The 27,983-nt window shown below is 43.1% G+C and overlaps 1 protein-coding gene across 9 annotated transcripts; it reads right to left on the reverse strand.

Moving 5' to 3' along the window:
- Positions 1-1,569: 1,569 nt before the first annotated feature.
- Positions 1,570-27,940, reverse strand: EIF4ENIF1 (eukaryotic translation initiation factor 4E nuclear import factor 1). Of its 9 annotated transcripts, none has more exons than XM_036448795.2 (20): positions 27,757-27,909; positions 26,697-26,816; positions 21,990-22,063; positions 21,237-21,364; positions 19,896-20,182; positions 19,427-19,628; positions 17,575-17,750; positions 15,153-15,179; positions 14,932-15,067; positions 14,542-14,721; positions 13,602-13,834; positions 11,072-11,143; positions 10,488-10,668; positions 9,846-9,925; positions 9,377-9,519; positions 6,709-6,793; positions 5,202-5,334; positions 3,501-3,842; positions 3,071-3,235; positions 1,570-2,289 (listed from the first exon to the last, which is right to left on the reverse strand). In XM_036448795.2, exons 2-20 carry the CDS (start codon positions 26,787-26,789, stop codon positions 2,048-2,050), a joined length of 2,979 nt encoding a protein of 992 aa, XP_036304688.1. In that variant the 5' UTR covers positions 26,790-26,816; positions 27,757-27,909; the 3' UTR covers positions 1,570-2,047. The 9 variants fall into 9 exon arrangements, 7 of the variants coding, with proteins under 7 accessions (XP_036304688.1, XP_036304689.1, XP_045441706.1 ...); XM_036448796.2 differs by lacking the exon at positions 27,757-27,909 and adding an exon at positions 27,461-27,602; XM_045585750.1 differs by lacking the exon at positions 27,757-27,909 and adding an exon at positions 27,326-27,345.
- Positions 27,941-27,983: the final 43 nt, after the last annotated feature.

Below are 27,983 nucleotides of genomic sequence, written 5' to 3' on the forward strand. Positions count from 1 at the left end.
GGTTCATAGGTTGATGCTCAACCACTGAGCCACACCAGCTGGGCTGCAACATCTTAATTTGATGTTTAATCATGGGAAACCCTTCAAGTGGTCTTTCCTAGATGATGCCGAAAGACTTGATGTAAGTTAACTGTGTATTCTTTGCAAGGCTAGCCCATTTGGGAGATGATGTGTGGTCACTGAGTAAAATACTCTGATCAGGCACATTGGAGTTTGAATTGCAGGTTAACTTCTAATAAGCTAAAGCTGTGGAACCTTGCTCCAATTACTTATTCTCAGTAAACCTTATATAACAAGGGGATAGTAACAGCACTTACTAAAGTGGGAATTGCTAGTAGTAAGGGATGTGGTTCTTGTAAAATGCCTAGCACAGCTAAATGTTGGCTCTTGTCACTGGTTCCTGTGCTTTTCCTGGGCTCCCTGTCTGCCCTAGTCAGAACATGGCCGTCTGTCAGTGTTGGGCTGAATGTTTAGCTGAACCCACTAAGTGTCCCCTTTTCTATAGCCCAGCCTTTCTGCTTGAACCTCATGGCAGGCCGGGCCTCAACCACATAACCTGGTTGAAGACATGGAGGCAGAACATTGCAAGTGAGGCAGCCAGTGTGATCAGAGCAGAGCAGGCTGTGTGTACATCATGTGTTACGTGTGGCAGTTAGAGATTACATTAAGGTATCATCAGAGGTTTTGGGCTGGGAATAGGGATTTTGAAGGGATTGCTTGGATAATGGGAAATCGGCAAAAATCTTTGGTGGACTGGCTAGTGAGAAGATGGACGGACAGAGGGTGTTGGGCTTACAGGTAGAGGAAAAATTTAAACTTGGTGACTGACTTGCTCTTTAGAGGTAGAGAACTCAAAGATGATTTCATTATGGGTTAAAGGAGTGATAGTAACCCAAGAAAATCAGGAAGGCAAACAGGTGTGCAGGAAGAGAGATTATAGAGGAAGTGAGCTAGAGAAGCAGTTTGTGAGGAATGGAGACGTGGCATTATACACACATTCAGGCTTCTCTAGTACTTGTTTCTTTTGTTTTCCTGGTGACAGTTGTTGCCCTCCAAATCTTCCTGGAGTTTCCTCATATAACAAGGGGATAGTAACAGCACTTACTAAACTGGGAATTGTAAGTAGTAAGGGATGTGGTTCTTGTAAAATGCCTACAAAAAGTGAGCACTGTTTTTTCCACTCACTCAGAAGATAAACCTCTTAGGCCTGGTATCCAAGTCACTTTGTAGGATATAAGCCTTGATATCACTGGTCCATTATTTAAAAATATACATTTTTACTTATTTCAGAGAGGAAGGGAGAGGGAGAGAGAGAAACATCAATGATGAGAGAGAGAATCATTGGTCTGCTGTCTCCTGCAAATCCCCTATTGGGGATTGAACCTGCAACCAAGGTACTTGCCCTTGACTGGAATCATCTAATGCTCTATTCAGAGACAAACCAGCTAGGACAGTTCTATGGGTTTTAAAGAAAACTTAAAACCAGATTAATTTCCCATGAGGTACCTATTGACCTTGGTTGGAAACAAGGAGGAAGGGGTTCCGGAGGAAATAAACACAATAATGCCATTCACTTCATTCACAGCATATGCAACTTTAATCAACCAAAAGAGAAAGTCCCAAATGTACAAGTGAAAGAAATACAAACTGTAGACACAGGCTTAACTAATATCAGCTACTTTTATGTACAGCTGTATAAGTTCAAAAAAGCTACCCTATATGTATATACAAAAATTATTTATACACAGGTCTGTACATAAGGTTCTATACATTTATTTCCTCAGAACCCTTAGGTGCCACCTCTTGGTGAAGACACCAACACTTCATTCACATATCTTACAAAAAAAGAAAGATTACTTCCGGCATTGACAACACTGTGCATCCTGTATTCAGACCACGTAGGTTTCCATCATGCAGACCACACCAGACGCCTAGGCCTCCTAAACAGCTTTGCACAGAGTGCTCCAAAGTAAAAGCCTGTAAACCAAGCAGAGTCCTGACCAGGTGCCACCATAGGTCCAGGGTTAGGTGAGCCTGCCTGCCTTGCTCACTGTCGATATTCTAATTCATCCACACTGATGACTTTGGCGGGCATGGAGGGCAGGGGCTGCTGTAGCACATCAGAGCCAAACCATTTGGCAAGGCCCACTGGGGAGCTGCTCCTCTGGCTGGCGCGGTGCTCCAGTGGAGAGTGCATGTGGGGCAGGCTTGACCGGCTGGGCACATTCTGTGGGGTCGCCTGAACACTGACAGCTGCTGCCTGGGAACCAGAGCCTGGAGGATGAAGAACTGCGGGAATAAGAAGGAAGAGTTATGCCCTAGCCAGCTTGGCTCAGTGGATAGAGAATCAGGTCCCAGGTTTGATTCCGGCCAAGGGCACATGCCTGGGTTGTGGGCTCGATCCCCGTAGGAGGCATGGAGGAGGCAGCTGATCAATGATTCTCTCATCATTAATGTTTGTATCTCTCCTCTCTTCCTCTCTAAATCAATAAAAGAAATACATTAAAAAAAAAAAAAAAAAAAAAAAAAAAGAACATGAGGGGGAAAGTACTGTATCAGGTCTTGCCTCACTCAACTTTATCCATAAAACTCCAAACAGAATTCTTTACCTGATGATTTATTCTAGGAAATTCCTTTGCAAAATGCCAGAAAATAGACCTTGGAAAGCTGAGCTATTCAGAAGACACTCTAGTAGATGACATGACTACTATGTCCCACAGCAAGCAGCCACATCACAGAAGCATTAACATTAGCTGGTGAGAGGACATCGACTCTGGGCAGTCCCTATGCTGAACCTCTGCTGGAAGGATTCAGCTTCCTCTTCTAAGAGGCAAAGGACAAAAAAACGCCAGAGCACAGTTGGCTCTCTGTTTTATAGGAACAGGAATTCCAAATCCTGTAGAGGTTGGTTTACATTATCTAGTCTCTGGTTATACTCTTACCCCAGTCTTGCAGGGTAAGTTAAAGAATGAATTGTCTATGTCAATTCACCCCTGTCACTGGGAACGGGTCCAAAACTTTAAAGCCTATTTAGCTACACGCAGCTCACCTAGCCCATTCCTGAACCTACCTGAACGCTGTAGCTGCTGCTGCATCATTGCCAGATGCAGAGGGGTCCCAGGACGAGGGTTTAGGAGAGGGTGATTAGCAGCAGGTAAAGGGTAAAAGGGTTGGCCCAGGATTGGGCTAGATATTCCCTGTAAATGAGCCAGATCCATCCCAGGCGGAAGCACACCTGTTAGAAGAAGTTGGCGAGAAGTTAATGTACCTGAAAGTTTTCAGGCTTGATTGTGCAGTGTTACTGATCTGATGAGTGAAGAATGCTTAAGCGAGGTTCTTAATCTTTTAACGGAATAAGGGGTGGACTGGATTGGACCCACTGGCCACCAGTTATTAATAGATGGAAAAATCTAGTAACATCTTTCTAGGGATGAAAACCTCCCACAGCACAGCACTTTATTAGTTCTAGCAACTGTTGTCATGCCAGGTCAGAAACTCACCAGCTTGTAGCAAACTTGGAAGATGTTGTGGATGTATCCCCTGGGCCAGCATCCTTTGGACCAACCCTGGGTGAAGCTGGTGAGCAGGTCGAACAATTGGGACATGGGGGACAAGGGGGACTTGGTGGACAGGACGGAGAAAAGGTGTTCCTGGGACTGGGGGTGCCAGGGTGGGCGTTTTCCTCCCAGCTGCTTTAGGCCGATAGTCTTGTTCTTTGGTGTAACGGTTGGTCTGGGACAGTGGGGTGGAACAGGAAGCCCGCTGCAATGTTGACAGTTTGGGATTTGTGGCAGAATAGTCTCGATCAGCATTGGGCACAGAGTTGGATGACAAGAGGTTCTCTGTAGGGATCCAGACAGAATATTTTTGGAGTTGGCAAACTCCCAAACAGTTTATCCTCACAATGATCCAGTAAATCTCATTTCTTGGAAAACTCACAATCCTTATTTGACTCCCCTCAACAAATTTAGAGAATTGCATCATTAGGGAACATCAATTTGCCTTATGAACAGGCCATAGTGATAGTCAGGGACAGATACCACATTTTCCAGTTTTCAACACTGTTGGAACAGTTTATCTTTGCTGCACTTTAAAAAATCAAAGGCTCGCCGAAACCGGTTTGGCTCAGTGGATAGAGCATCGGCTTGGGGACTAAAGGGTCCCGGGTTCGATTCTGGTCAAGGGCATGTACCTTGGTTGCAGGCATATCCCCAGTAGGGGGTGTGCAAGAGGCAGCTGATCGATGACTCTCTCATCGATGTTTCTAACTCTCTATCTCTCTCCCTTCCTCTCTGTACAAAATCAATAAAATATATTAAAAAAAAAAAAATCAAAGGCTCTAAAGTTAAAAACAACTTAACTCTTAAGCCCCTGTTTTTATTCTTAAAATCCTCTCAACCCAGGAGTAGCTGTTGGGCAGGTGAGCCTGGCTTATCATGTCTGGTGTAACTCACTGGCCACCTTGCTCTGCCCATCGGGCTGTGGTCTTATCTGTGAGGGAGCTCGTCTATCCTAATCAGCTGCTTGGGAGTAACATGCTTTTTCAAAGCCTAAGGAAAAAGTCAAGTAAAATTATGCAAATCTATCAACAGAAAGTTGAACCTGGTGAAGGAACCTTAACTGCCTTTTTAAGTAAGACTGACAGGATTTCCTTCCCGCCCCTCTCCCCTCCCCCAACTTCCTCACAGGCAAAAAGCTCATACTCACTTGAGGCCTGTGTAAACCTAACATGAGAACGTTTCACCATGTCTTTTTCAATCTCAACAGTGCAATTCCTAAAAGAAGCCTCTCAACAAAGGCTCTGTACACGTCCTATACGCTTCATTCACTGCACAGTTTGTTGGGCAGTCTTTATGGATTGGAGAGAATCTTTCAGAAGTAAAACTGATTGAATGAACTATATCAATTTGCCAAATAGATGTACTAATAATTCAACTTTGAACCTAAATAAGAGTCCGTACCTAAAGCTCATCCCTTCCTATCTAATACTAGTATTCTTAGATTGGTCAGTTTTTTCAAGTGGCTAAGTGACTATGAGCTGGTCCAACCTTCTCAATGTCAAACACAGAAATGTGGTCTAGAGCAGTCAGGGATCTTGTCTAGCGCTTTGCAGGGGATCAGGCCGTGCTGGTCAGCACTCAAATTCATGCTCCCTCTCACATACTATCTTGGGCAGTACATCCTCAACAGGTCTGCAGTACCTTCACTGGCCTTCTGAGTGTCTTCTTTATTGTCACCAAGAACTGCTTTTCCAGATGCTGGCTCCTCCTTGCTCTTCTCTTTGCTCTCGTACATCTTACGAATCACTGAGGTAGGGGTGAAGGAAGGAGAAAGCTGCAGGGAACAATTAGTGTTAGCACTTCTCTAAATACCTTTTGCTTCTCAAGCCAAGATTAACTGGACAAACTAAGCAAGCTGAAGAGTCGCTTGTTGGCCACACGTGAAAGCCAATGCTGTGGTCTCTAGCTACTAGAGGTAAAGACACAGGATGGGGCAAATAGACGGTGGCCCAGTGCATCTTCCCTCTCAACTCACTTTCATCAAAACCTAGACTTTGTTGTACATAAAGGATGTTAAAGCAAAAAGCTTTAACTAGATGATGGGGACCTGCCTATGCAGTACTTCCCCAGCCAGGGCATTAGCTTGGGAGAGGGAGAGAATATGGCCAGAAGTATACCCAGGAGCAATAACACATCCAGCCAGGAAAGGACATTTCAGAGACAACCTCAGAGCCTAAATTTTTCTATACTGCAACTCCTCACTTAACATTATTGACAAGCTCTGTGACTTTGAGCTAAATGACATATAATGAAGCCAATTTTACTATAGGCGAGTTGATAAAAACAAGAGTTATATCTATAGCATCTCATTAACATAACTAAATACCTTGAACAAAATTAATTCAAGGACTTGGTATACTACTAGGACATTCAAAATTATCTTCCTATTCTCCTCAGCTACTAGAACTCACCATTTGGGGTCATTTGTTCCTATCTCTTCACTGCATATTTCTACTTTGATGACTTTATCATGTAGGTAACTTTTCTTAACCCAAATCCATGATGGCAGGAGAGGGAATGAATTATGAACAGAAAAACTCCTGGACCCTGCCTTCAAGGTGCTTAGTACAAAGACCTACTTGGGATCCTGAACATAGAGTAATAGTTTCCCCCACATCTGTCAGCTTTAATTAGGTGATAAAAATTTGTGGGGAAGGAAACTTAAAAAAAAAAATAAAAAAAATAAATGCTGGCACAATGAGTCAGCTGTGCAACTAAACTTCTCTCCACAAATAAGCAAACCCTTCAGTCCCAGTCTTAATTCATTCAGAGATCTGGATCTGAATTTGTGAACTCACCACTGGACTCCCCAGGACTTGACCCTGGTCACCAGCCCATCCACCTCACCCCTGCCTTTCGCACTGTCCTTCCCACTCCAATTGTTCACTTGTTTGAACATACTACATATCATCTATGTGCTCAGCCTGTACTTGTCTATTTGCTGAAACACACTTTCCCCAATGTAAGGGTTTTAACTAAAACCCCAACAGACTGAAAGGGGAAAACCCAATAGTCAGGTATGAAATACTATTAAACCAGTGATTCCTGTGGAAGGCACTCAAGGACATTTGTGTTACAGTGACACAACACAGGCACAACCAAACAAGGAGAACCCTACAAGTCATTCACAAAGGCAAAGGTCACTGACCATGCTTGTGATGGAGGCAGCAGGGGCAGGGGAAGAGGAACTCCCTCTGTGCACGGGTGCTGGTGACTTGGTCACTCGCTGTTGCCTGTGAACAAACCAAGTTTCAGTGTAAGCCCCAAGCTGCTTAAACTCTGAGTCCTAAACCCACAAAATACTAAAGATCAGCCTAGGACTTCCAACATTTCCCTTACCCAATTCAACTTCCCAAGCATTTGCGAAGTCTAAATATGCAAAACCACACGCTAAGTTCTGAAGGAAGACAAAAGCTCACTGAAACATGGCCCCGGGCCTTGCAAGAACTCTCGTCTAGTGGGGAAAATGCTTACTACCCTAGGACGCACCAAGGCATTCAGATAGTAGGTACCAACAGGTGTCACAGCAGGATGAGGGGTAGAAGGAATGATAAGATGTCTACTGCAGGGATTGGACAAGCTGCACTGGTAAGGAGCTGCATTGACTTGGGTGTGACCAATGAGAAGCTATGAGATGAGAACAAGGATTTAGGTAGAAGGAACAGGGACGTGGTAAGGCCTTGAGAATGTGGGTTATCCACAGCTCACGTTTAGTTTATTTTTGGACTACACCAATGAAGTAGGCTAGCGAGCAGTTTCATTTTGTGGGTAGGCTGTGCTCTAGAGGAGAGGGAGCAACACTGACTAGCACAGTGCTTGGCACAGAACTGATGCTGAGACACTGGCTCAAATCAGATGCAGCGCCAACAGTTTCAGCTATCTTAAGACCTGGTTCCATGCAGCATTCCCTACCACTCCTGGTCTACACAAGGCTGATCCCAGGCCTCCCAAGTGAAGTTTAAAAGAACAGACTTGCATTCTATCTGGAGACATTCTACTCATTCTGCCTTAATTTGGAAGAAAAACGGAAACAGTTGAAGATAAAAATAGGCTGAGAGAGGAATGAATGTGTGAGCTCACTGGCTAATGGAAGTTCCACTACAGTTTGGGCTGGTCAGACCCTGTACCACAAAGGCCCAAGCCCATGCACAGCCTGCTTCTGAAGTTTTCTGCATCACAAGCAAATGGGAATCCTAAGCCATGACTTCTTTCCTCTTTCCAGTCTCTTCCAGGTAAGCCCTACTGCTGCCATACTGAGACTCTGATCATGGCAATGAGGGGATAGACAGATTAATAGTATTCTGGGTGATTAAGCTGTAAACCCCAAATCAGGTGATTCTGTATAAGGTATAATTGATTGATTCCTTCTGACAAATATACTTAAGCACCTACTATATGCTAGACACTATTGTAAGTGCTAGGGATACAGTTGTAAACAAAACCAACTCTGGTCTCATTACATTCTTATTGAGAGTACAGAGGGGTTACTATGGGCAGGGACACAGAAAAAAAAAATTAAATAGCATGCTAGAGCCCAGCTAGTGTGGCTCAGTGGTTGAGCATTGACCTATGAACCAGGAGGTCACGGTTGAATTCCATGTCAGGGCATATGTGGGCTTGATCCCCCGTATGGGGATGTGTAGGAGGCAGTCAATCAGTGATTTTCTCATCACTGATGTTCCCATCTCTCCCTTCTTCTCTGAAATCAATAAAGATATTTTAAAAATAGTATGCTAGAAGGTGGTAAGTACAGTAAACAAAGCAAGAGGAGAAAGTCGTGTCTGTTGGGAGGCAGTGTAACACGGTGTTTAGGGAAGGCCTGGGAGGGTGACATTTGATCTAAAACATGAACGCTCCACTGACACTAACTAGTTTCAAGCAAGTTATACTTAAACAACCTAAGTTTCTGTATCTTTAAAGCGCAGTTATTTTATAGCAAAGGCGTGTGAAAGTTAAGTCAATGAATATCAGATATCTACATTATATTGTAGAGAGAGAGCCAATGACTGAGCCTTAACAGACTAGTCCTGAACTCTGTTTAGGCTGAGGGCTACTAAAGATAGAATGCATTTAGGCAAAGGTACAGGGTACTTACTGGTCTCAATGTTTCCTGAAAGCGTCAGCATATAAAACTAGCTGAAGCAAGACACTGAGACACAGATATGGCAATTTTTAAGAATCACATCAAAACATAAATACTCAGTAATTTCCAAGCACTGTATGGGCAGGACTAAACCGTCCTTAAAGGCTGACACATATGGGAGCATAAAAGGGCCAAGGCGCACAGAGAGCTGCTGATGGCTAACAAAGGAGTTCGCCTTATACATTTGCTTAATGCAGTTTCTTGTTTTCTAATAAAAACAAGACTGCTACTACCCCACTCCCCAACATATGATTCCTTCCATTTTACTACTTGTTGCCACTAGTAGAAAGGACGGGAAGAGAGTGAAGTCAGTAGTCATTAAATGCTCTGATCAACAAACCTACATCGAGAGATGGCTTGATAAACTCAACAAGGAAGCCATGGAGGAGGAAGCTAGGTAGTTTTACTTTCCATCATTTTATAGCATAGCTGCAAATAAGAAGCTAATTCGTAAATTAGAATGTAAAATCAAGAATATAAAAAGAATTAGACGAAAGCCTATGCCCAGCAGATTTCAGTCATTACTCCCTTTACTGCATGTCTGGATGAGATGGCATTCTCACCATGTGTTGTACAGTGTATCGGTGTTTACAACTACACGGTGGGCAACTAATTTGCTAATCTGAGGAAAATTAAATTGCAAATCCCCACAAGGGTAGGATTAGTAACGTACCTGTTTCTGAATCCATCTCTGGTTCTGTCCACCTGTGGTTTGCCAAAGCCAGGCTGATAGAAGTTTGCTGCCTGCACTGCAAGGTCGTGTGGCAGGGCCAGCCCCTCCAAAGCTGCCGCCTGCTGCAGTTCTAGCTGGCTCATCTGCTGGACAGAAGTGGCAGAGCATCAGAAGAATGAGGACAGCCACTGAACTTTATGCAAAGGTCTCTCTTCACCCTCTGTAAGCAACAGCTGAAATTAAATGCTGCCACCTAAATCGTGCTATCCACCAAAGAGGATTTTAACTATTTATATATGACTCAGCGGCTCGCCAATTTTTTAGCCTTTACTTGAATTATATAGTTGAGCCTGAATTATAGTTAAAAACCACCTCCAAGAATTGTAGCAATCTAATCCTCCACCCCGTGAATAATAAGAAAGGTAAAAAGCAAGCGATAGATTGCATTTGAGAAAGAGCTCAGCTGGACCTGGGCCGTGACAGGGCTCATGGGCTTGCGCATGCCTTGGAATGGATCTCCGAGTAGCTGCTGTGGTCCTGGGGAGAAACCTGTTGGAAAAGTTACAGTGTCAGTGAGGGTCAAGATAGCACATGTCCACCAAAGAGGCATTATCACCAGGACATGCTGCTCCTGAACACCATCTCTTTGAAAAGTCCTCACTTCTTGGGCCGAGGTCCCTTTTCTGTGTCCCCTACAGGGGCTTTGTGGACCTCAGCACGGAATGACCGGAATTGGAGGGAAGATTACAAAGAACTCCCTCACAGACATGACTGGCAGGAGGCCTAAAGTATCCAGGGTGGCAGGAACATCTGGAGGTGATGCACAACGCTCTGCTAAGATAGCTTCTGGAAGTGCTTCCCTTCAGAGTCTGAATTAGCCACAGACCTCACAAATGATTGTGGTCCCACTTCAGTACGCTGGCAAAGAGCCGGTACTCTGATATCCTCTATCAAGAGCAAAAACCCAGGAAGTCAAATTAACTTTTTTGGATTGAATTCCCAAAGTAAGGAAAAAGACCAAAGAGCTGGATCCAAGTTAGATCAATCTCAAGAGAAAAAAACAAAAGAATAACATGGACATTTGGATGGACATCTACACACGAGTATTTACCAATTGGTGATGGTATTCGAGGACGAAGGTAGTCTGCTGAGGCTGCTCGTGTCTGAAACACTTGTGACAAGGGAGGAGATGGCGCTCTTTGGCCCAGTAGAGATGAAGGCTCCAGGCTCCCCATAAGGCCACTCAGAAGGTTGGAAGAAGCAGGTCTCTGAACTGGTGGACCCAGAAGTTCCTACAAGGCAGAAAGTCAAGTCCTTGTGAACACAGCTCGTTCTCCCTCCCAGTCAGAGGCTGTGGCTTAGGGACTGATTTTCAGAAGCCAACGATGAATCTCCCTCATACTCCATGAAGGACTTGTCACATGTAAATGTGACACATTTCTCTGAAAGCTCAGTTAGCAACATTGCTGTAAGTTAGGGCTATCAATACAGGTTAGATACTTTACATTTTCATAGAAATTGTAATCTGCAAACTGGAAATCAAGGGCTTGCTTTGTCATTTTTTAAGCTACCTCCCCATCCCACATTGCGACTAACAGTGACAATTGTGCTAGGGCAGCATGGATCATTCCACTACAAAAACCAGTTCAGAGGACTGTTCGGATGCCGAGGCCTCGGAGTAAGTTTGGGAAGTACCTGCAGGATGTTCTTGGAGACGGGCTGGCCTGGAATTTCAGCAGGGGACATCAAATGGCTTTCAAGGTTTCGCTAAAAAAATCAAAGGAAAACTGGTTTTAACCTTCTTACACACTTAACTTAAAGATTATGTGGGGACAAGAAAGCTTTAAAAACTCTTCAGGAGTCAGCATGTAACAGCAGAATAACGTCAAAGTCACAGAAAATGAACTTAAATCAACCTATTCCACCCTCTCATCATATAGGTCCCAAATATCTGGGACCAGAAAGAATCTTCCCATGTACATGCAGAGTCCCCTCAGAGACCTACTCAGGCAAGGTCCTTTCCTCCCTGTAGTAACTCTAGTGCATTTATGGTCTCTAACACTGACCAGACAAAGGAAAAAAGAAATGGTGAAAGGGGGAGTACTTTATTAAGAAGCCACACGCAGTTTGGATAATTTATAGATTTTAGTTTTTGAGGCAGCTTTGCTACACTGTAACAAGATTTCTAGACCAGGTGATACTAAAAATCTAGTGAACAACATGCAGGCCAGAATTGTGTATTTCAGGAAAGTTAAACTTTATTATTTATAAGCACGCTGTTTCAAATGGGTCTCACATACAGGGGGAAAGTCAATTCCTTCACTGTTTGCTCTTTCAATGCAGCTGCAGTTATGTTTTGCATCCAACTTGCATTGCCTCCCTGCATTTCAGTACATCCCCACGCCTAAGTGCTCTCTCTGGTCCAGTTTCCCTCCCGCTAGGTGGAGATGCCAGGCCCACAGCAGTGTCCTTGGGCATGACATGTAGCCCAAAGGTATCCAGATGTTTTATTGTCGGTTTTGGAATTGGACTCACTGCAGATGATTTTAATAAGAGATACACTAAAAAGTCATTTAATTCCTTCTAACAAAAAACAAGTAGGCAACTTTATACTATATGGTTTCCTATACAGAGCCCACAATTGAATTCGAAATGGAGTTTAAATTGAATCAACATGTTTGGAGAAGGAAAGAACATTACTGAAGCTAAACAGACATAGGCAGATCAGAAATAGCATACATCACACACAGCCACAGTAATTAAAAACTTGATTTTAGCAAATTAAGCAATATTTTGGGATAATGCCTGGTGTGCTTATTACATTATTTTTCTTGTTGCTTTCTTTCCTAGGTTATGTTGAATTTCTGTTACTCTTTGCCTAGCAACTTGAATTATATCATCTATTCCGTTAAGTAGGTGTTTGAGTCTCCTTCCCTTGGGTGAAACCAGATATATTTCAGAACATTGAAATAGTTCCTCTAACAATTTAGGGTCATCTGTGCTACTATCAAACCCTAGAATCCTATCCATATCTGAAACAAAATGCTCAAAAGCATCAGGTGAACTGTTGAATTTTCTGTTCCCATTTCTTTACTCACACTAAAAAAGGTACAAGATGTGACCCAGTCACCAAGACACAAAGGTAACAAGGAAGGAGAACAAAAGAGTTTGCAATCTTTTAATCTGGCCCTTGTATCTAATAATTCTTTGAGCGGAAATAATTCAAAAGCAGTTTACAAGAAGTATTCCCCTAAACTGGCATGGTGTGGTCAGAATCTCAGGAAGAAGTCTACCTCTCTGAGATGCCACCTTACAGTCCTAGCAGTAAGGCCAAAACAATGGCATTTCTGTGGCAATTTCTATTGCTAACTGCTGGTCATATGCGAAACACCAAAAATCAGTTCCTTCCCATGATTAAGGCACAATGAATCAGTTACTGCTGCCAGGCTAACTTGTAGTTCCCAGATAAGAAGGTACAAGGAGAAAACAAGAGGCAACACTCAATTTGGTAAATTTGCTAATACAGCAAATGGATTTTTATTCTTCAGATTTATCCTGCTTCCTTCCTCACTTTCATCGAGGAGAGCAATACTGACACACAGGCCATGGCTGCGAGCCACCCTCTAAGGTGTGAGGATAAGCTTCCAGTATGTGCTACACACCAGCATTTACTGATATTCAGTCACCTTGTAACCCAACTTCATGCCTCAAGGTGTTTTACAAGTTTAGAGTCACAACTTTTTCTATTAGTAAATTAACAAAATACAACTGTCTTGAAAAAAATCCGTCCTGTTTGACAAATGTTTCGTACAACTGCCAACAGCCTAATCAAGAAAGCAGGTAAGTCCGGGTATTTGGAAGTAACTTAGAAGGTGTGGAAAAGATCTGACAGGTAGCTGAATAAACAAAGAACTTTCTTTGGAGTTCAAAAAGATATGCATCACTTTTTTTTTTTTTTTTTTTTAAAGCAATGACTTAAGTTACATGGCTCTTTCAATCTTTATACTGTCACCCACAATACATGTAGATTAACCACAAACCTGTTTTTTCTAGTAACAAATAGCACAGCAGTAATTAAAGAACACACAAAAGCAGGAAGGACCAAATGACAACTAAAAAAATTTCCAACTTACTCAGAATACCTTTTTAAAAATACATTTATTGTGGGAAGTGGAACAGAAAGAGGGAAAAGGAGGAAAGGCTGGAGTTTGTGTAAAATACTTACGCTGACTTTGGGCTGAGAAGGCAAAGTCCCACTGGCCTTCATGGTGTTCACTAGCTTGTTGAACGCAGTCATATCGCCATCTTTTTTGAGCTGCCGATTGCTGGTAACAGCACTCAGAGTCTCCTCTAAGTGTTCTGCCATGAAAGGAGTTGAATTCTTCAGTTGCTGGTCCACCTTCAAGCCCTTGAGCCCTGCTTCTACTTCTTCCACTGAAAGTACAACCCCTGAATGTGCTGTAAAGTTGAGAAAGTCCAGGTTAAGTCAAGCAAAGAAATATGTGGTAGGAATTCTCTTTGGCTACCATCATGGTTAAGGTGAAAGTAAAAAAGAATGACACCAAAAATAGACTGAAGACACTTAAAAATCATTGTTGCTCAGGTGAAATAGGCCATAATTGTGTACTGAGTAAGAGATGGCATAAACTAGCCCTAAAATGCTTCTGTGCTAGAAACGGGGGGCCATAAGCTGTAAGACTTGATCAGATCTGCTGTGCATCCTGTCAGAGGACCTCTGTAATGGTCTTCTGGAGACTTGTCACCAGGGGCAGGAACCCCCGCTAGCCCAACATCAGCAGCACTATGGTTCTTGTATCACTAAGGCTTCCTGTTGAAGGCTTATAACCTCACAAGGATATGGCAGTTTGGGGCAGAGATGTGAGGAGCTGCCACATGCTGCTCCGGTCAGCATTCGCTGGTGTTATAAATGGGCTCCAGGGGAGGAGGACTGGGAGAAGAGTTAATAGAGGTTCCAGGATCCACTTGACTACCAGGTTCTCAAAGAGGTGGTATTGTTTGATTAAAAAAATAATAATTTATTTTTCTTTTGAAGAATGTTCAAAACCCACCATATATTTGACTTTTGATGAAATAGCATTAACTGCCTTAAGACTGAGCATTCAAGCTTTCTCAGATGCCTAAAGCAGAATCTAATAAACACTTACAGCTCTCTTTAAGTTTTTCTTTGTTTGCAGAAAGGCTGGAAAGAAGAGGTTTTAAATCCACTTTGGCTTTCTGTAGCATTTCTAAAATATCCACTTTATTTTCAGCATGGTCTTCCAATGGTATAGGAGCAAAATAATTCCCCGAATTCTGTCCAGGAGAGAGGATGGCTTGCTCCAGACCTAATAATGCAAGTAAATATATTCATAATTAATTAACCCACATAAAGCACAGAAACACAGCTTCAAATAGTGTTAAAAGGACACAAATTGAAGGCTTTTCAGTATCCAGAGACTCTTAACCCCTAATGGACTCCTGACTAATGAAGACAACGAACAGTATTAGAGAGAGCTTAAGTGTATGTCCTGGGCCAGAATCTGAAGCCATTTTACCTGCAAGTCTCTCCAGTTCTTCATGTGGTGTTGAACCAAGACTGCTGGATCTGCTTCCTGATCGGCTTGGGTTAGAGAACCACCTACTGAATCGACTGGCAGAGACTGACCCTTCTCCCAAAACGTCTTCTATCATCTAAAAGGAAAGACAAAGGAGTTAAGATAATAGTTTCTAGGTCAAAGGGACAAGAAGTTTCAAATTTTAAGAAAGGGTCACTTACTTTGATACTTTCTTTGAAGTGGCTGACCTGAAGGTAAACACCTTCAGAACTTAGGATTCTGAACATCTTTCATTTTTCTTTCCCTCCTGGGTCATTTCTCAGTAACCCAAACTTGAGCATAACCAACCATGTATTTTCTAAGCATATAAAGCAAAACCACTGTGCCATAGCCATGGTGTTTTTTATCCTTTGCCTCATTAGACAAATCCATGAACTACTGCATGTTTTTGGAGGACATAGTCTCAAAAATCAGCACCAAGAGTAAAGCATTCCATTGCCAAGCTGAGGAGTGGCCTTCAACTAAATATCATGTATGAATAGCCGGTGAAAGAAAATCCTTGCTTGCAAACAGTCCCATGGATGTAATGAACATCATAAAGTTCAATGCTGGTAATTTCACAAGCCAAAAGCTAAAAAGTAGAGCTCATAGATCACAATTCCAAGTCAAAGTTTAGAAAATATCAGAATGTGAAAGATGAACTTTTAATGCATCTCTAACATCTTTTGAACTTAATGAGGAGTTTTCAGGTGTTTGTTTTATTTTAAATCCAACTTCAATGGTTTCTGGCTTAATAATAAGGCCAACTAAATGATGCACTATGATCAGAAGTATTTTTTTCAACACTATTTCATAATAGTAATTTCTATTACCAACCCTTCTTGAAACACAGATTTAAACATTTTTAAAAAATAAATTTTTCAACTGTACCCTATAAATAAATCCAGTTAAATACCAAAGTTGATCTTTATGCAGTATAGTATTCTCATCAACATTTAGAAAAGATAAAGCAAATGTCAATCCAAAAACGAGGCACATCCTTGAAAGTAGGCATAAACTTTTACTTCTATACCAATAAACAAAAAAAACACATTTCCCCCCAAACTGGTACATGGATGACAGAGTTAGTGACTCTTTTATCTGAAGTCTAGAACCCCTAGAATCCAAAGTTCAGCAGTGGAAGTTAAGATTTATTCTTTTATTTATTATTATTTTAAAAAAATATATTTTATTGATTTTTTACAGAGAGGAGGAGAGAGGGATAGAGAGCTAGAAACGTCGATGAGAGAGAAACATCGACCAGCTGCCTCTTGCACACCCCCTACTGTGCCCACAACCAAGGATGTGCCCACAACCAAGGTACATGCCCTTGACCAGAATCGAACCTGGGACCTTTCAGTCCGCAGACCGATGCTCCGGTTTCGGCTATTCTTTTATTCTTATCTGGAAGAATTTTCTCATAACACATACCCAAACTAAGCCACAAAACACTCCTTTCACCTAAGAAAAGGGATTTTAATTCAAGACACTAATTTGATCATTATCTGTGGTACTTCTATTTTCTGAGGTATTCATAGTTTCAATCACATTCCACTTGTAGACTCATTTAAATAATGCTGACTTTTATGTGCACTTCAATAATTACAGCATAAGAGAAGCATTGTGAGTGACGTGGCACTGTAAAAAATAGAGAATCTTATCCAAGATACAATCACCTTAGTGATAAATAGGAATTATTTTAAAAGTAACTAAAAGCTACAGCTATTAAAAACAGTTTAATGTTGAAAAGAGTTTTGCTATATTATAAATAGCAAAAATGGCTTTTCATTTTAATCCTTTCATTTCCTCTGATCATACTGTATAGGAAAAAAGTCAGAAGATATACAGAAGGAATATGAAAAGCAAAGGACCTGAATATAAAGCTTTTGGACATTTTCTAAAGATATGACAGTAAGTGTTGAGAAAGTCATTTGTATATTTTGACCATCTACCAACTTTGTTTCACGTAGAGAAGCTAAATTTTATTACAGCTAAAACATAAAACAAAGTTACTTTTATACACATTTACTGGAAATGCCAATTACAAGAAACTAAAAGCATTTTAAACCTGAGAAGAATCCTTGAGAGTTTATTTGGTCTGTCATTTTTACCACAGAGCAAGCTGGGATGCACTAAGGGTAGTGCCTCCCGCTAAGTGTGCCAGAAGAGGCAAAAAGCGAGAGAGGGTTAGAGAACGTGTTAGAGAACGTATTTGAAGAAATGGCAGAAAACTTCCCTAGCCCAGTAAAGGAAAAAGTCACACAAGTTCAGGAGGCACAGAGAACCCTAAGCAAGAAGAATCCAAACCAGCACACGCCCAGACACATCATAATTAAAACAGCAAAAATTAACAACCAAGAGAGAATCTTAAAGGCAGCAAGAGAAAAGCATACTGTTACCTACAAAGGAGCTCCCATAAGGCTGACACCTGATTTTTCATCAGAAACATACCCTTGGGTGAAGATTTAGGTAAACAAAAAATAAAGCCTAAACCCCCAGGGTCTCTAACAAAAACAATAACTCAAAGGACATGTGGTAAAGACATAGGTCAAATTTAACCATGTGGTTGCTCCCTCCATTTCCTAAGTGTGCTGCTACACTCACCGAAGCTAAGCACGGCACCTTATCAAGGTTAAAGAACTCGTTAAAGTCAAATTCTCCTGGGGACTGCTCAGGCAAGACGGCATCCCTCGGCACTTCCTGATCTGCAGCAGGCTCCTGTGCCAGGATGACCTCCACCTCGTCTTCTTCGGCCACTCCTCCATTGCATTCGACTATGCCTAAAAGCAAAACCAGGACAAAAGCAGTCTGATCAAGCTCATTGCTGGAGACTTAGTCTGTGGCCTAAGCCATCATCACACATGCAGAAGAGCCACAGGTGACTTTAAAAGCAGACTTGTTACAGTTCAGCATTTTCAGTAGAAAAACAGTTCTCTTCTTATGGAAGAATTGTGGTTCCTCTTCTGCCCATTCTTCAAGTTTCCCACAGTGTGCTGCAAGAATTTTTAATACCTGACTATTTAGTCAGGCGCACCGGCCTCTCCCTTAGGTTGCCAAATTTAAAAAAATGACCACAGCCAACACAATAGTCCTCTAATATGAATGCGCTGTCTTGAAACATAAATATAGGGTGTCCCAAAAAAATGTAGACAGCAGATAGCTCAATTTTGAAAATGAAATATATATTAATAAATACTCCCTTTATAATTATTCAAAGTGGTGTACACATTTCTTTGGGACACCCTATATATAGGTCACATAACAGAGTTGCATCTTACTGGTCAGGTCACATAATAAGGTAGCATATGTTTAGGTAATTGTTGGTCCCAGAAATTCTTTTTTCTTTTTTTTTTAAGGGAGAGTGGCAGGGAGGTAGAGGGAGAGGGAGACACACAGAGAGAAATGGATGAGAGAGAGACACATCAATTAGTTGCCTCTCTTAGATGTTCTGGTAGGGTGGGGGAGTCAAACCTACATATCAGGTACATGTTCTTGACCAGGAATTGAACCCATGACACCTCAGTATGTGGGCTGATGTTTTTTTTTTTTTTTTTTAATATACATTTTATTGATTTTTTACGGAGAGGAAGAGAGAGGGCTAGAGAGTTAGAAATATCGATGAGAATCATCGATCAGCTGCCTCTTGCACCACCCCCACCGGGGATGTGCCCGCAACCAAGGTACATGCCCTTGACTGGAATCGAACCCGGGACCTTTCAGTCCGGAGGCCAACGATCTATCCACTGAGCCAAACCAGTCTCGGCTGGGCTGATGCTTTTAACCACTGAGCCACACCAGCCAGGACTGTGTACAGCTTTAAGCTCTGTGAAAAGCAAACTGGGCTTGACTACTGAGAGTCTGTATGAGGAGGAATATGCACTAGCAGACAAACACAACTGGCCATTTATGATCACCTCAAAAGTCAGGGACTTCCAGGGACCTAGGAAAAGTAACTAAGGACAAAGTCTCCCAATTTACCCATCAGTTTTCTGCATCGCCCTGGGGAACAAAGTGTAACAGCTCCATCCTCTTCACTCCCAGCTCCGCCCCTTTCTTCCTCAGGATCCTCAGACAAGTCTCTGAGGCCCCCTTTGCCATCAACTGCTCGCTTACAAGATGGGCATAAAGGCACCTACCTCATAGGACTGTTGGAAGCAGGATTACATAGACAAATGCTTACCACTCTGTGTGATACATATAGTGTGCTCAATAAATGAGACCCCAATTATATCTACCACATGTGTCTTATCTCTGGGAATCCTTTTGTGTGCACAGTGCTCTTAGCAGGATAAGGTGAGGACTTTCTGTTTAGCACTGGAGGCAGAGCAAGTTGAGGAGATAGTAAATTCTAAGAACTTGCTAACTCTTATTAAATGCATTCTTAAGTGCATAATTAAGCCAATTATAAGCACATCGCATTTTATAACAGTGAGCTCCCCTCCCCGTTTTTGCTGACCTTCCTTCACAGAGGCTGTCCGTCGCCTTGTTCTTTTTCTCCCCTTGTGGTCTTCTTCCAGTATCTTATCATCAAAGCCAATCAGCTCAATGGTTTCAGACTGACTTGTGGGTCCAGCTGAGAACCATTCTGGTTCTTCTTCTGTGTAGGAATCGTTTCTTCTACGCTCACCAAAGACACGCTTACTATCCCCAAACTCCCTCTGGAAAAGTACATAATGCAGATAAAAAAGAAAATTATAGTTAAGGCATTTCTATCTCAATCAAGGCCTTGATGAATTAAGTAATACTCGACAGTGCAATGAAGATACTATGATGTAGACTTGAAGCCCCTCTTTGCCCCATCCATTCCTCCCTATCTGGTTTAAGAATGAGCCGTGTTCACACAGGATCTCAAAGTAACCTGGTACAAATGAGGTGACCACTGTGTCCCTCAGTACACAAGGTGCCAAGTAACCTAGAAGACAAACCCGGAAACGCTTGTCCTTGTAGTCCCTCTCTCGGTCTCTGTCTCTCAAGTCCCGCAGGTCCTTATCGCTAAGACGGTGGTCCTTCTCGAAGTTCCTGGCAGAGATGATCCTCCCACTGCCAATTCTTCGTCCTCCAATCAGGCGAAGGCCATCGCTGTCCTTCTCCAATGGGCTCCCTGAGCGCCGAGAGCTAACAGCGGCCGTGACGTGGCAACCCCCTCCAAAGCTTCGCCTCTGGGGGCTGAGAACAACATCTAAGTCATCTTCTTTCAGGCGCTCTCGTGGATCTGGAGAGATGTCAGAAACAAAAAGGTAAGCTAACCAGCACGGGCCGTCCCCTCCTCTATGGGATGCTCATGACGGTGGTGGGGCTCCTGGAGAAGAGTCACCACTCCCAGTTACCCAGGAACATGTACATGACATATTTACATAAGGCAGCCTTTTGCTTTTTTATCTTTAATAGCAATAAATGTATTTCATCATAAATGATTTCCCCAGATCAGTTTCCATAATCCCTTTGACTATGTCCATATCTATGCAATGACCAGCAAATGTTTTGTCAACTAATAAGTAATAGGTGTCAGCATTTGAAAAAATTACTTAAAAAGTTAAGTATCTGCCGAGACCGGTTTGGCTCAATGGATAGAGCGTCCACTGAAGGGTCCCGGGTTCGATTCTGGTCAAGGGCATGTACCTTGGTTGCGGGCATATCCCCAGTAGGGTGTGTGCAAGAGGCAGCTGATTGATGACTCTCTCTCATTGATATTTCTAACTCTCTATCTCTCTCCCTTCTTCTCTGTACAAAATCAATAAAATATATTATATATATATAAAAAAAAAACTCAGGCAGTCTGGCTTAACTGTACAGTACAATATTATGTAATACTAATAAACTGTATTATAAAAAAAAAAGTTAAGTATCTTTTCAGCAAATAGTATTAACAGTTGAATATCCACACACAAACTAGTGAACTCAAATCCATACCTGGTCTCACATACAAAAATTAATTCAAAATGGGTAATAGATCTAAATATAAAGATCCTATTTTCAGCACAGCTTTATGCTCCCTGCCATACCTGACTCAGTCATGTATGTCAATTCATGACATCGGTATTTTTCATTCAAAAGCACAGCCTGACATGTCTGCTTGCCACTGCTGCCACAAGGCAGGCTATGATTTTACTCTGCTGATCAGGAAAAATTCAATTAGAAGTCATTTCCTGGTAATGACACTTTCATTCCCTCATTGTACAAAGCTCTCACAGCTAAGAATGAAGCCAGCAGCAAACAGCACTGTCTCCAAAATTGCTGCCCCCGCTTCCGAGTGACTGCGTGCTCACCTACTATCCTGCGCACCAGGGAAGGCCGGTCTGTATCCAACTCTTTTTTCACACTTTCCACTGGGGAGCTCCTCCCTGAAGCCGGGTACAGAGAGGCATGCCACTTCTCAGGGTCCCAGACACCATCACTACAAGTCAAAGGGCACCGACAGTTAGCACATCCCTTTCCAATATAAAACATCATGATTGCCATAAAAATGGTTTAAAATGGTTATCTATTTTAAGATGAAAACAAAAGCAACTATTAATTCAGTAATACTTTGTTGTTGTTCATGTAACACCAAAAGCCTTGTCTGTGCATAAATGAAATATTCAGATCACAAACGTTGGGGTGCATATGGACTATAGTAACTATGCCTGTTCTACACAAAGAATATGGCTCCATAAATATGATTTCTCAGCTTATAAAACATTAGCACGAGGGAAAACCCCTACTCTCCCTAGAAGGAGTTTCTGGAATGCTGAGTGGGTCTTTTCCCAGAATTTCTATTCATAGTCTGTTTTCCCCATAAGCTCTTCCTAGTAAGAGCCTAAAACATGTGGTATGGTTTTTATTTTGTTCCCCCTCTAACAATGGGGTGACAAGGTGGTACAGTGTGCACAGCAGCTTTGGAGCCCAATGATCTGGGACTGAATTCTAGCTCTGCCATCACCACCAGGGACACCTTAGGCGAGTGCCTGAGCTCTGCCCTTCCATCTTCTGCAGAAAGGACCTCCCCTCCCCCAGACAGACAGCTGCGCCCCTCCACACACCTGTCATATTTTTCAGAGAGGCATGAAGGCCTTTGTTTGGAATGAGGGCGTTCTTTTATATCCAAGAGCTCCTCCTACAAAGAGAAATCAAAAGGTGATTTTGAATAATATTTCACACACATTTGCCTATTTTTGTTTACCTTAAGCATTTTAACAGCTCCTATTTATTTATACCCGACTTATTCCCCAAAGGACTGGAGTCAGTTCAAGGTTCTTACAAGAAGCTCAAGCAAAACCGGCAAATAATCTAACAGTGATCAGTTTCTAGCTAAGACACATTCTCTCACAATCACTGTCCAATCATATATCCCACACACCGAATGCTCCTCAAGGCCTGGCTGCATCAGGCCAACCTGAAACCTCTTGCTGATGTGACCACTCCTAAATGCACCAGGTGCCAATTTATAAGGAGACAGATTTTTAAATGGACTTCAAATGTAGAACCTTTTGTGTTTCAAATTACTATTAAGAAAGCAAAAAGCAAAAAAAAAGAAGAAAAAAAAAAAAAAGAAAAGACCCTCAAAATAAGGGGAAAAATTACAAATTATATACGGTTGGTTGATTCTTTTATGTGTCCTGACCAGGGATTGAATCTGCAACGTTGGTGTATCAGGACAACACTAACCCACTGAGCTACCTGGCCAGGGCTATCATGACTTTCATACCACAATTCTGCTTTCTTCGATATAAACAGGCATCCCTATTTTTACACGAGCTTAAGGAGTTTGCAACTAAGTGTACCACTGAAATGCCACCTGTTAAAGATTACCATTCAATCCAGTTTATGAGAAAAACCTATGGCCATACTTTGAGTAGCGAGGCTTTAGTATTCCATGAACAACAGTGACGTTATCAAATGAGACCTTTGTACAAGAAAAACCAACCACCTGACTATTGATTTCAACTTAGGGTTTAAATCACAGTTACTATTTTCTTCTCAGAAGTTTGCTGACTTCAAGTCTTGCAACTAATTTTCTCCAAGAAGGCTAGAAGGATTACTCAAATCAGTCCACTTCACTTGTTTACTTTCTTAACAATTTTAAAGTGAAGACATAAACATGGCTGCACCTCTGGGACCCATTACCCACCAGCCATAAATGAAGGATCCTTTAAAGATCCCTTATAGACACTGATGGCTAAAATGGTGCGGAATTAAGCTCAGATAATCCAACACCTACCTTTTATATTTAACATGCTTAACACTGGTCACTACCAAGATGAATTTTCTGAGTGTCCTCTGATTTTATTTTCTGCCCCCTGGCAGGAGTCAGTGGGAAGATAAAGAGCAAAGGAGGAAAGCACTAAGTATGCACTCTATGGTCTAAGATCAGTCTGTTCACTTGAAGAAAAAACACGTGGATCTGAGTAATGGGACAGTCCAAAGCATTTCTAGTTCATATTTCAAGCAGAAGATGGTATAACTAACAGAATAGCAAGCGCTAGACCTTAAGAACTGGTAAATAAGGACCTCTGATGAAGGTAAGAAAAATTGAATGGGTCCCAAAGTTTCTTCACTAATACACATCACTATCTCCTCTGTTTTCTAAACCCATAATTGGCAAACTGCAGCTCTCGAGCCACATGCGGCTCTTGGCCCCTTGAGTGTGGCTCTTCCACAAAATACCACGGCCTAGGCGAGTCTATTTTGAAGAAGTGGCGTTAGAAGAAGTTTAAGTATAAAAAATTTGGCTCTCAAAAGAAATTTCAATCGTTGCACTGTTGATATTTGGCTCTGTTGACTAATGAGTTTGCCCACTGCCCTAAACCAATGGTTCTCAAATTAGCATCAGAGTCAGAATTCCCTGAAAGACTTGTTAAATGCTACTGACTAGGCCTTAGCCCTAGAGTTTGATTCAATACCTTTGGGATGGGACTTGAGATTTTATATTCCTAACAAGTTACCAGATGACACTAAGTGCTAGTTCAAATACCACACTGTGAGAACCACTGTCTAAACTAGTGGTCGCCAACCTTTCGGACCTCATGGACCACCAGTTGGCGACCGCTGGTCTAAACCACTTTAATCCATGACTTTGAGGTGAGACCCACTCTATAACCTCCAAAAGTCCCTCAACATAACCCAACCAATTTACAAAAGCACATTTAAATACTACGGAAACACAGCTTTTGATCTTAGTAATCTGACCTGGCAAAATGGACCGCTATTGTTTATAAATTAAGGGCTCAAATCCCTCAGGACAACAGGTGCATCTGAAAAATCCACTTATAACCATCCCCATTAATCATCCCTGAGACTTAGGGGTAGGTTGGAAAGTACCCAGTGTGAGTCTAACTTCAGTTCCTGAGATATTCATGGAAGCACAATGGACACCAACTGAAACAGGAGCAACAATGCATCTGAGTTGCCTGACAACATCCTCATCAGGCCTCGGGTTGTTCAAGAACACTAGAGCCTACCCACTCAAAGTAAGGTCAGTGGACCAGCAGTGTTTAATCTGGGAGCTGGTTAAAAACTGAATTTTCAAGCCCACCTCTGACTTAACATCAGAATTCACACTTCAGAAGGTTCACAAGTGATTCTGGGACACAAGGAAACTCTGGTATGTTACCCTTAAAAGCACTTAGTGAAACATCTGGACCCCTTACCTTCATGAGAAAAAAAAAAAAAGCCCTCAAATTCTGAACAGACTATTCATATTATCCCATAAAAACAACTGAATGCTAAACTACGAAGGGTCAAAGGTTAAGAAGTCTCTCATCTGGCCAATGTGTTTTATATTTTTTTGACCTTGTAGTAAAATTCCCACGTTTACAAAAGTGTTCACAAAATACATCACTTATGAAAATCAATGAGGACAGTTTCCTTCTACTGCTTCTAAGCACTTTCCAGCACATGGCAGAAGTACTACTAAATGCTTTACTTATTCCAATGGTTTGATCTCTGTATGTTGATAAAGAATAAGCGAGCTCAAATACGATTCTAGTTGTGGAACTAATAGACCATTTATTATGGTCCTCAGAACTCAGGATTGCTTTAAGCTTTCTTCAAAAGAAGAAAAGTTTAGTTAATTGCTAGTGTTGAGTAAGATATATAAGAAAACACTACCCTAACTTTGCCTAAACACAATCCTGAAGGTGCCATTAACTAAATCCTCTTGAATGGAATGGAAAGTAAGCCTATTTTCAACTAAATTTGGTAGAAGAGACTGTTAAATCTAAGCTCCACTATCGTTCACTTAAATGCTTTTCTTAACCATTTTAGGAACAGAATATCGAGGTTGGACTATAAAAAAATGGGCTATAATGAGCTTTTTATTTACTGTAGACATACATACACTCTACCCCAAGAGAAACCAATAACAACTTTCTAAAAATGACTTAACCATCAAGATGGATAAACATTAAGATGAAATACACATGCCAGCCTCAGGTCAGCCTATGAAAGTGTCAGTACTCTACAAGTAGACTACCGGTCAGAACTTTACTCAAAAATTTCTGGCAGAATTGAAATCACAGAAGCTTATAAAAGTTTCCCTTCAATTAATAAGCTTTTCTCTACTCAAAATTCACCTGTCAACGTTTTAGGTAATGAATTTAAGTTGTGAACACTATTCAACAAGCACCCTCAGGTTTGAGAGGAACTACATTAGGGAGGACCAAACCTGGATGAAGTAAAATGCTTTCTATCAACTCTGTTATGCTAAACAGACTGCAGTAAGACAGCAATTAACCAAGAACTCTTTCACACTTGAAGACATTTTTCTCCCTCTAGAGAGGTTTTCTAAATGCTAAAAATAAATATTACTTGACAGCATTCGATACTTTATCAAGCAGGTAAGAGTAGCGACAAAAGTACACAAACAAGGCTGCACTTTAAAATATTAACCAATCGGTACCCTAGCAAGCCAGGGACAATAACCACCTCGGAGTCCTCGACTGGGTCCATAGTAAGAAAGCATAGCTATGGACCCAACTAGGACACAACCCGCTCTGTCAGCAGTCCCAAGCATGTTTTACAATATACACCCCAGCCCAACACAGGGCAGGGAACCAGGAATGAATTCACAGCGCACCCAGCCCGGCCAACCTCTTCAGAAACATTCAATAACCAACATTGATCCTGAGGGAAATGATAGCTTCAATAAGAATACGACATTGGGGTGTTTTGCAACCCACCCCCCCCCCCCCCCCCCCCCCCCCCCGCAAAAGCAGTTTAAAATCATGATTTCTCAGCTAGGGGAAATATCACTGAAGTCTTCCTTCTGTGAGTCCATATTCAATCTGTGACAAGAAACAAAAAATAACTGAAAATCTGGTTACTCTAGCCAAGCACCTGGAATGCATTCCTTTGGGGTGTTAGCCTCTTAAGAAAGCATGAAAACACAGGACACTGGTTTTGTGAGGCATCTCAAAGATGCAGTTCTTCCTCTAAGTCAACAACATACCAGCAGTTACAGAATGTGTGTGTGCCACCATATACGGACCGGTCCACAAATTCATATGGGATCTGAGCCAACATTCCTTTCACCTGAAAGCTACTTAGAAGCGCCTTCTAGTTTAAACTCTGGGTATTCACGCTTTCAGAAAAAAAGTTCAAAGCTATGCTTTTTAGTTAACATTTGTTTAGTCCATATAGTCAATCAGAAGGACACCACCACTTGAGATAACACAATGAGATACCTACACAATGTTACCAACCTCCCCACCTTTACAGAGAAACACTATTTCATTGTTAACAGAGCCTACTTTTGTATAGCGATGGGGGGATTTGGAGGCCAGTTGCTTCTTCAAGTCAAGGAAAGCATCTCCGTTTTCTATGTCACCCACACTCCTCTCCATGGCTCCTGGGTCTACGAATCTTTGCACCTGGAAGAGAAATGAGCACAAAACTGTCTCTGAGAACAATACAGTTCCAGAAGTTTTGACTCTTTAAGAAACGGAAACTTTCCCCCCTCTCAACATGACTACCATTAAGAAACAAACCTTCACCCAACCACTGTGCTATAAACCAGAGCCCCGTTGTAAATGGTCTTTGGTTGTCTCTTCCAGTGAATCAAGTGCCCTAGACCATCAAAAGGGTGAGGAACCCAGCATGGGAAGGTGCCCATGTCGTGGGGACAGCCTTTCAGCTGCTACACGACAAACAGGAACCAAGATTCGTGGCTGCTACTCGTGGAGACCGGACACCGAGCCGCGGGGAAGTTTCCCGGAGCGGGGGCAGGTAGGACAGGGGCTGGGTCCGGAGATACGGGAAGTCGGGTGTGTAGTCAAGTGCCTGTCACTTGCCAATGGACGGCGCCAGCTGCCCCTCGTTCTCCGGAGGCCGGGGGCCGGGGACGGAGCCCGAGCGCCCTTCGCCCCGCCGCCAGCCGCACCTGTGGCCATGTCAGGCGAGCGCCGGCTTCGGCTCCCAAACTCCGCTTCCCCGCGGCCGCGACCCCAACCCCCGGCCTCTCGCGCAGGCCCCGGCCAGCGGCCTCCTTCCGAGGAAAGGCGGGGACTGTACTCACGAGAGGAGGCGGGCCAGAGGGAACGGGGGAGACCGAACCCCCAGCCGGGGCGCCCCGAGCTGGAGCCGGCACAGGCCCGCCGCCGTCCGGCCCGGCGGCTCCGGCCCAACCAGCCCGCCCGCCCGCGGGGCCGCCCCGCTGGCTCCCTCCGAGTCCCCGCCCGCCCGCCCCCCGCGCGCGCCCCGGCGTCCGCGCTAACGCACGCGACCCCGGGAGCAGCGCGCCCGCGCCCCTTCTCCGCCGGCCCCGGCGCCCGTCCCCGGCGCCCGTCCCCGCCGCCGCCGCCCGGCTCTTACTCGGCGCCTCCGCCGCCCGGAGGCCCTTCCCCTCGGCCGCCGCTCCCCTCGCCGCCGCCCGCGCGGGTCCCAGCGCTTCTCAACGCGGCCTTCGCTCTCGCCCCCCCCCCACCCGTCCGGGCTGTCTCCCTTCAGCCGCCGTAACCGCGGCCCGGCCCTCCGCCCTCCGCCGGCCCCCGCCCTCTTAATAACTCCCTCCACGCACGGAACGCGGCGCCGCCCCGCCG

This window comes from Pipistrellus kuhlii, unplaced genomic scaffold (assembly GCF_014108245.1).
Source record: "Pipistrellus kuhlii isolate mPipKuh1 unplaced genomic scaffold, mPipKuh1.p scaffold_m20_p_20, whole genome shotgun sequence".
Classification (NCBI taxonomy): Eukaryota; Metazoa; Chordata; class Mammalia; order Chiroptera; family Vespertilionidae; genus Pipistrellus; species Pipistrellus kuhlii.

What these genes read in the sequence shown, in the direction of transcription:
- EIF4ENIF1 (XM_036448795.2), bottom strand. Translation starts at nt 26,789, where the DNA reads ATGGAGAGGAGTGTGGGTGACATAGAAAACGGAGATGCTTTCCTTGAC. An exon ending in AGAGATGGATTCAGAAACAG is followed by an intron (nt 6,794 to 9,376) that starts GTACGTTACTAA and finishes GTTTGTTCACAG; the next exon opens with GCAACAGCGAGTGACCAAGT. An exon ending in CACTCAGAAGGCCAGTGAAG is followed by an intron (nt 3,843 to 5,201) that starts GTACTGCAGACC and finishes GGATCCCTACAG; the next exon opens with AGAACCTCTTGTCATCCAAC.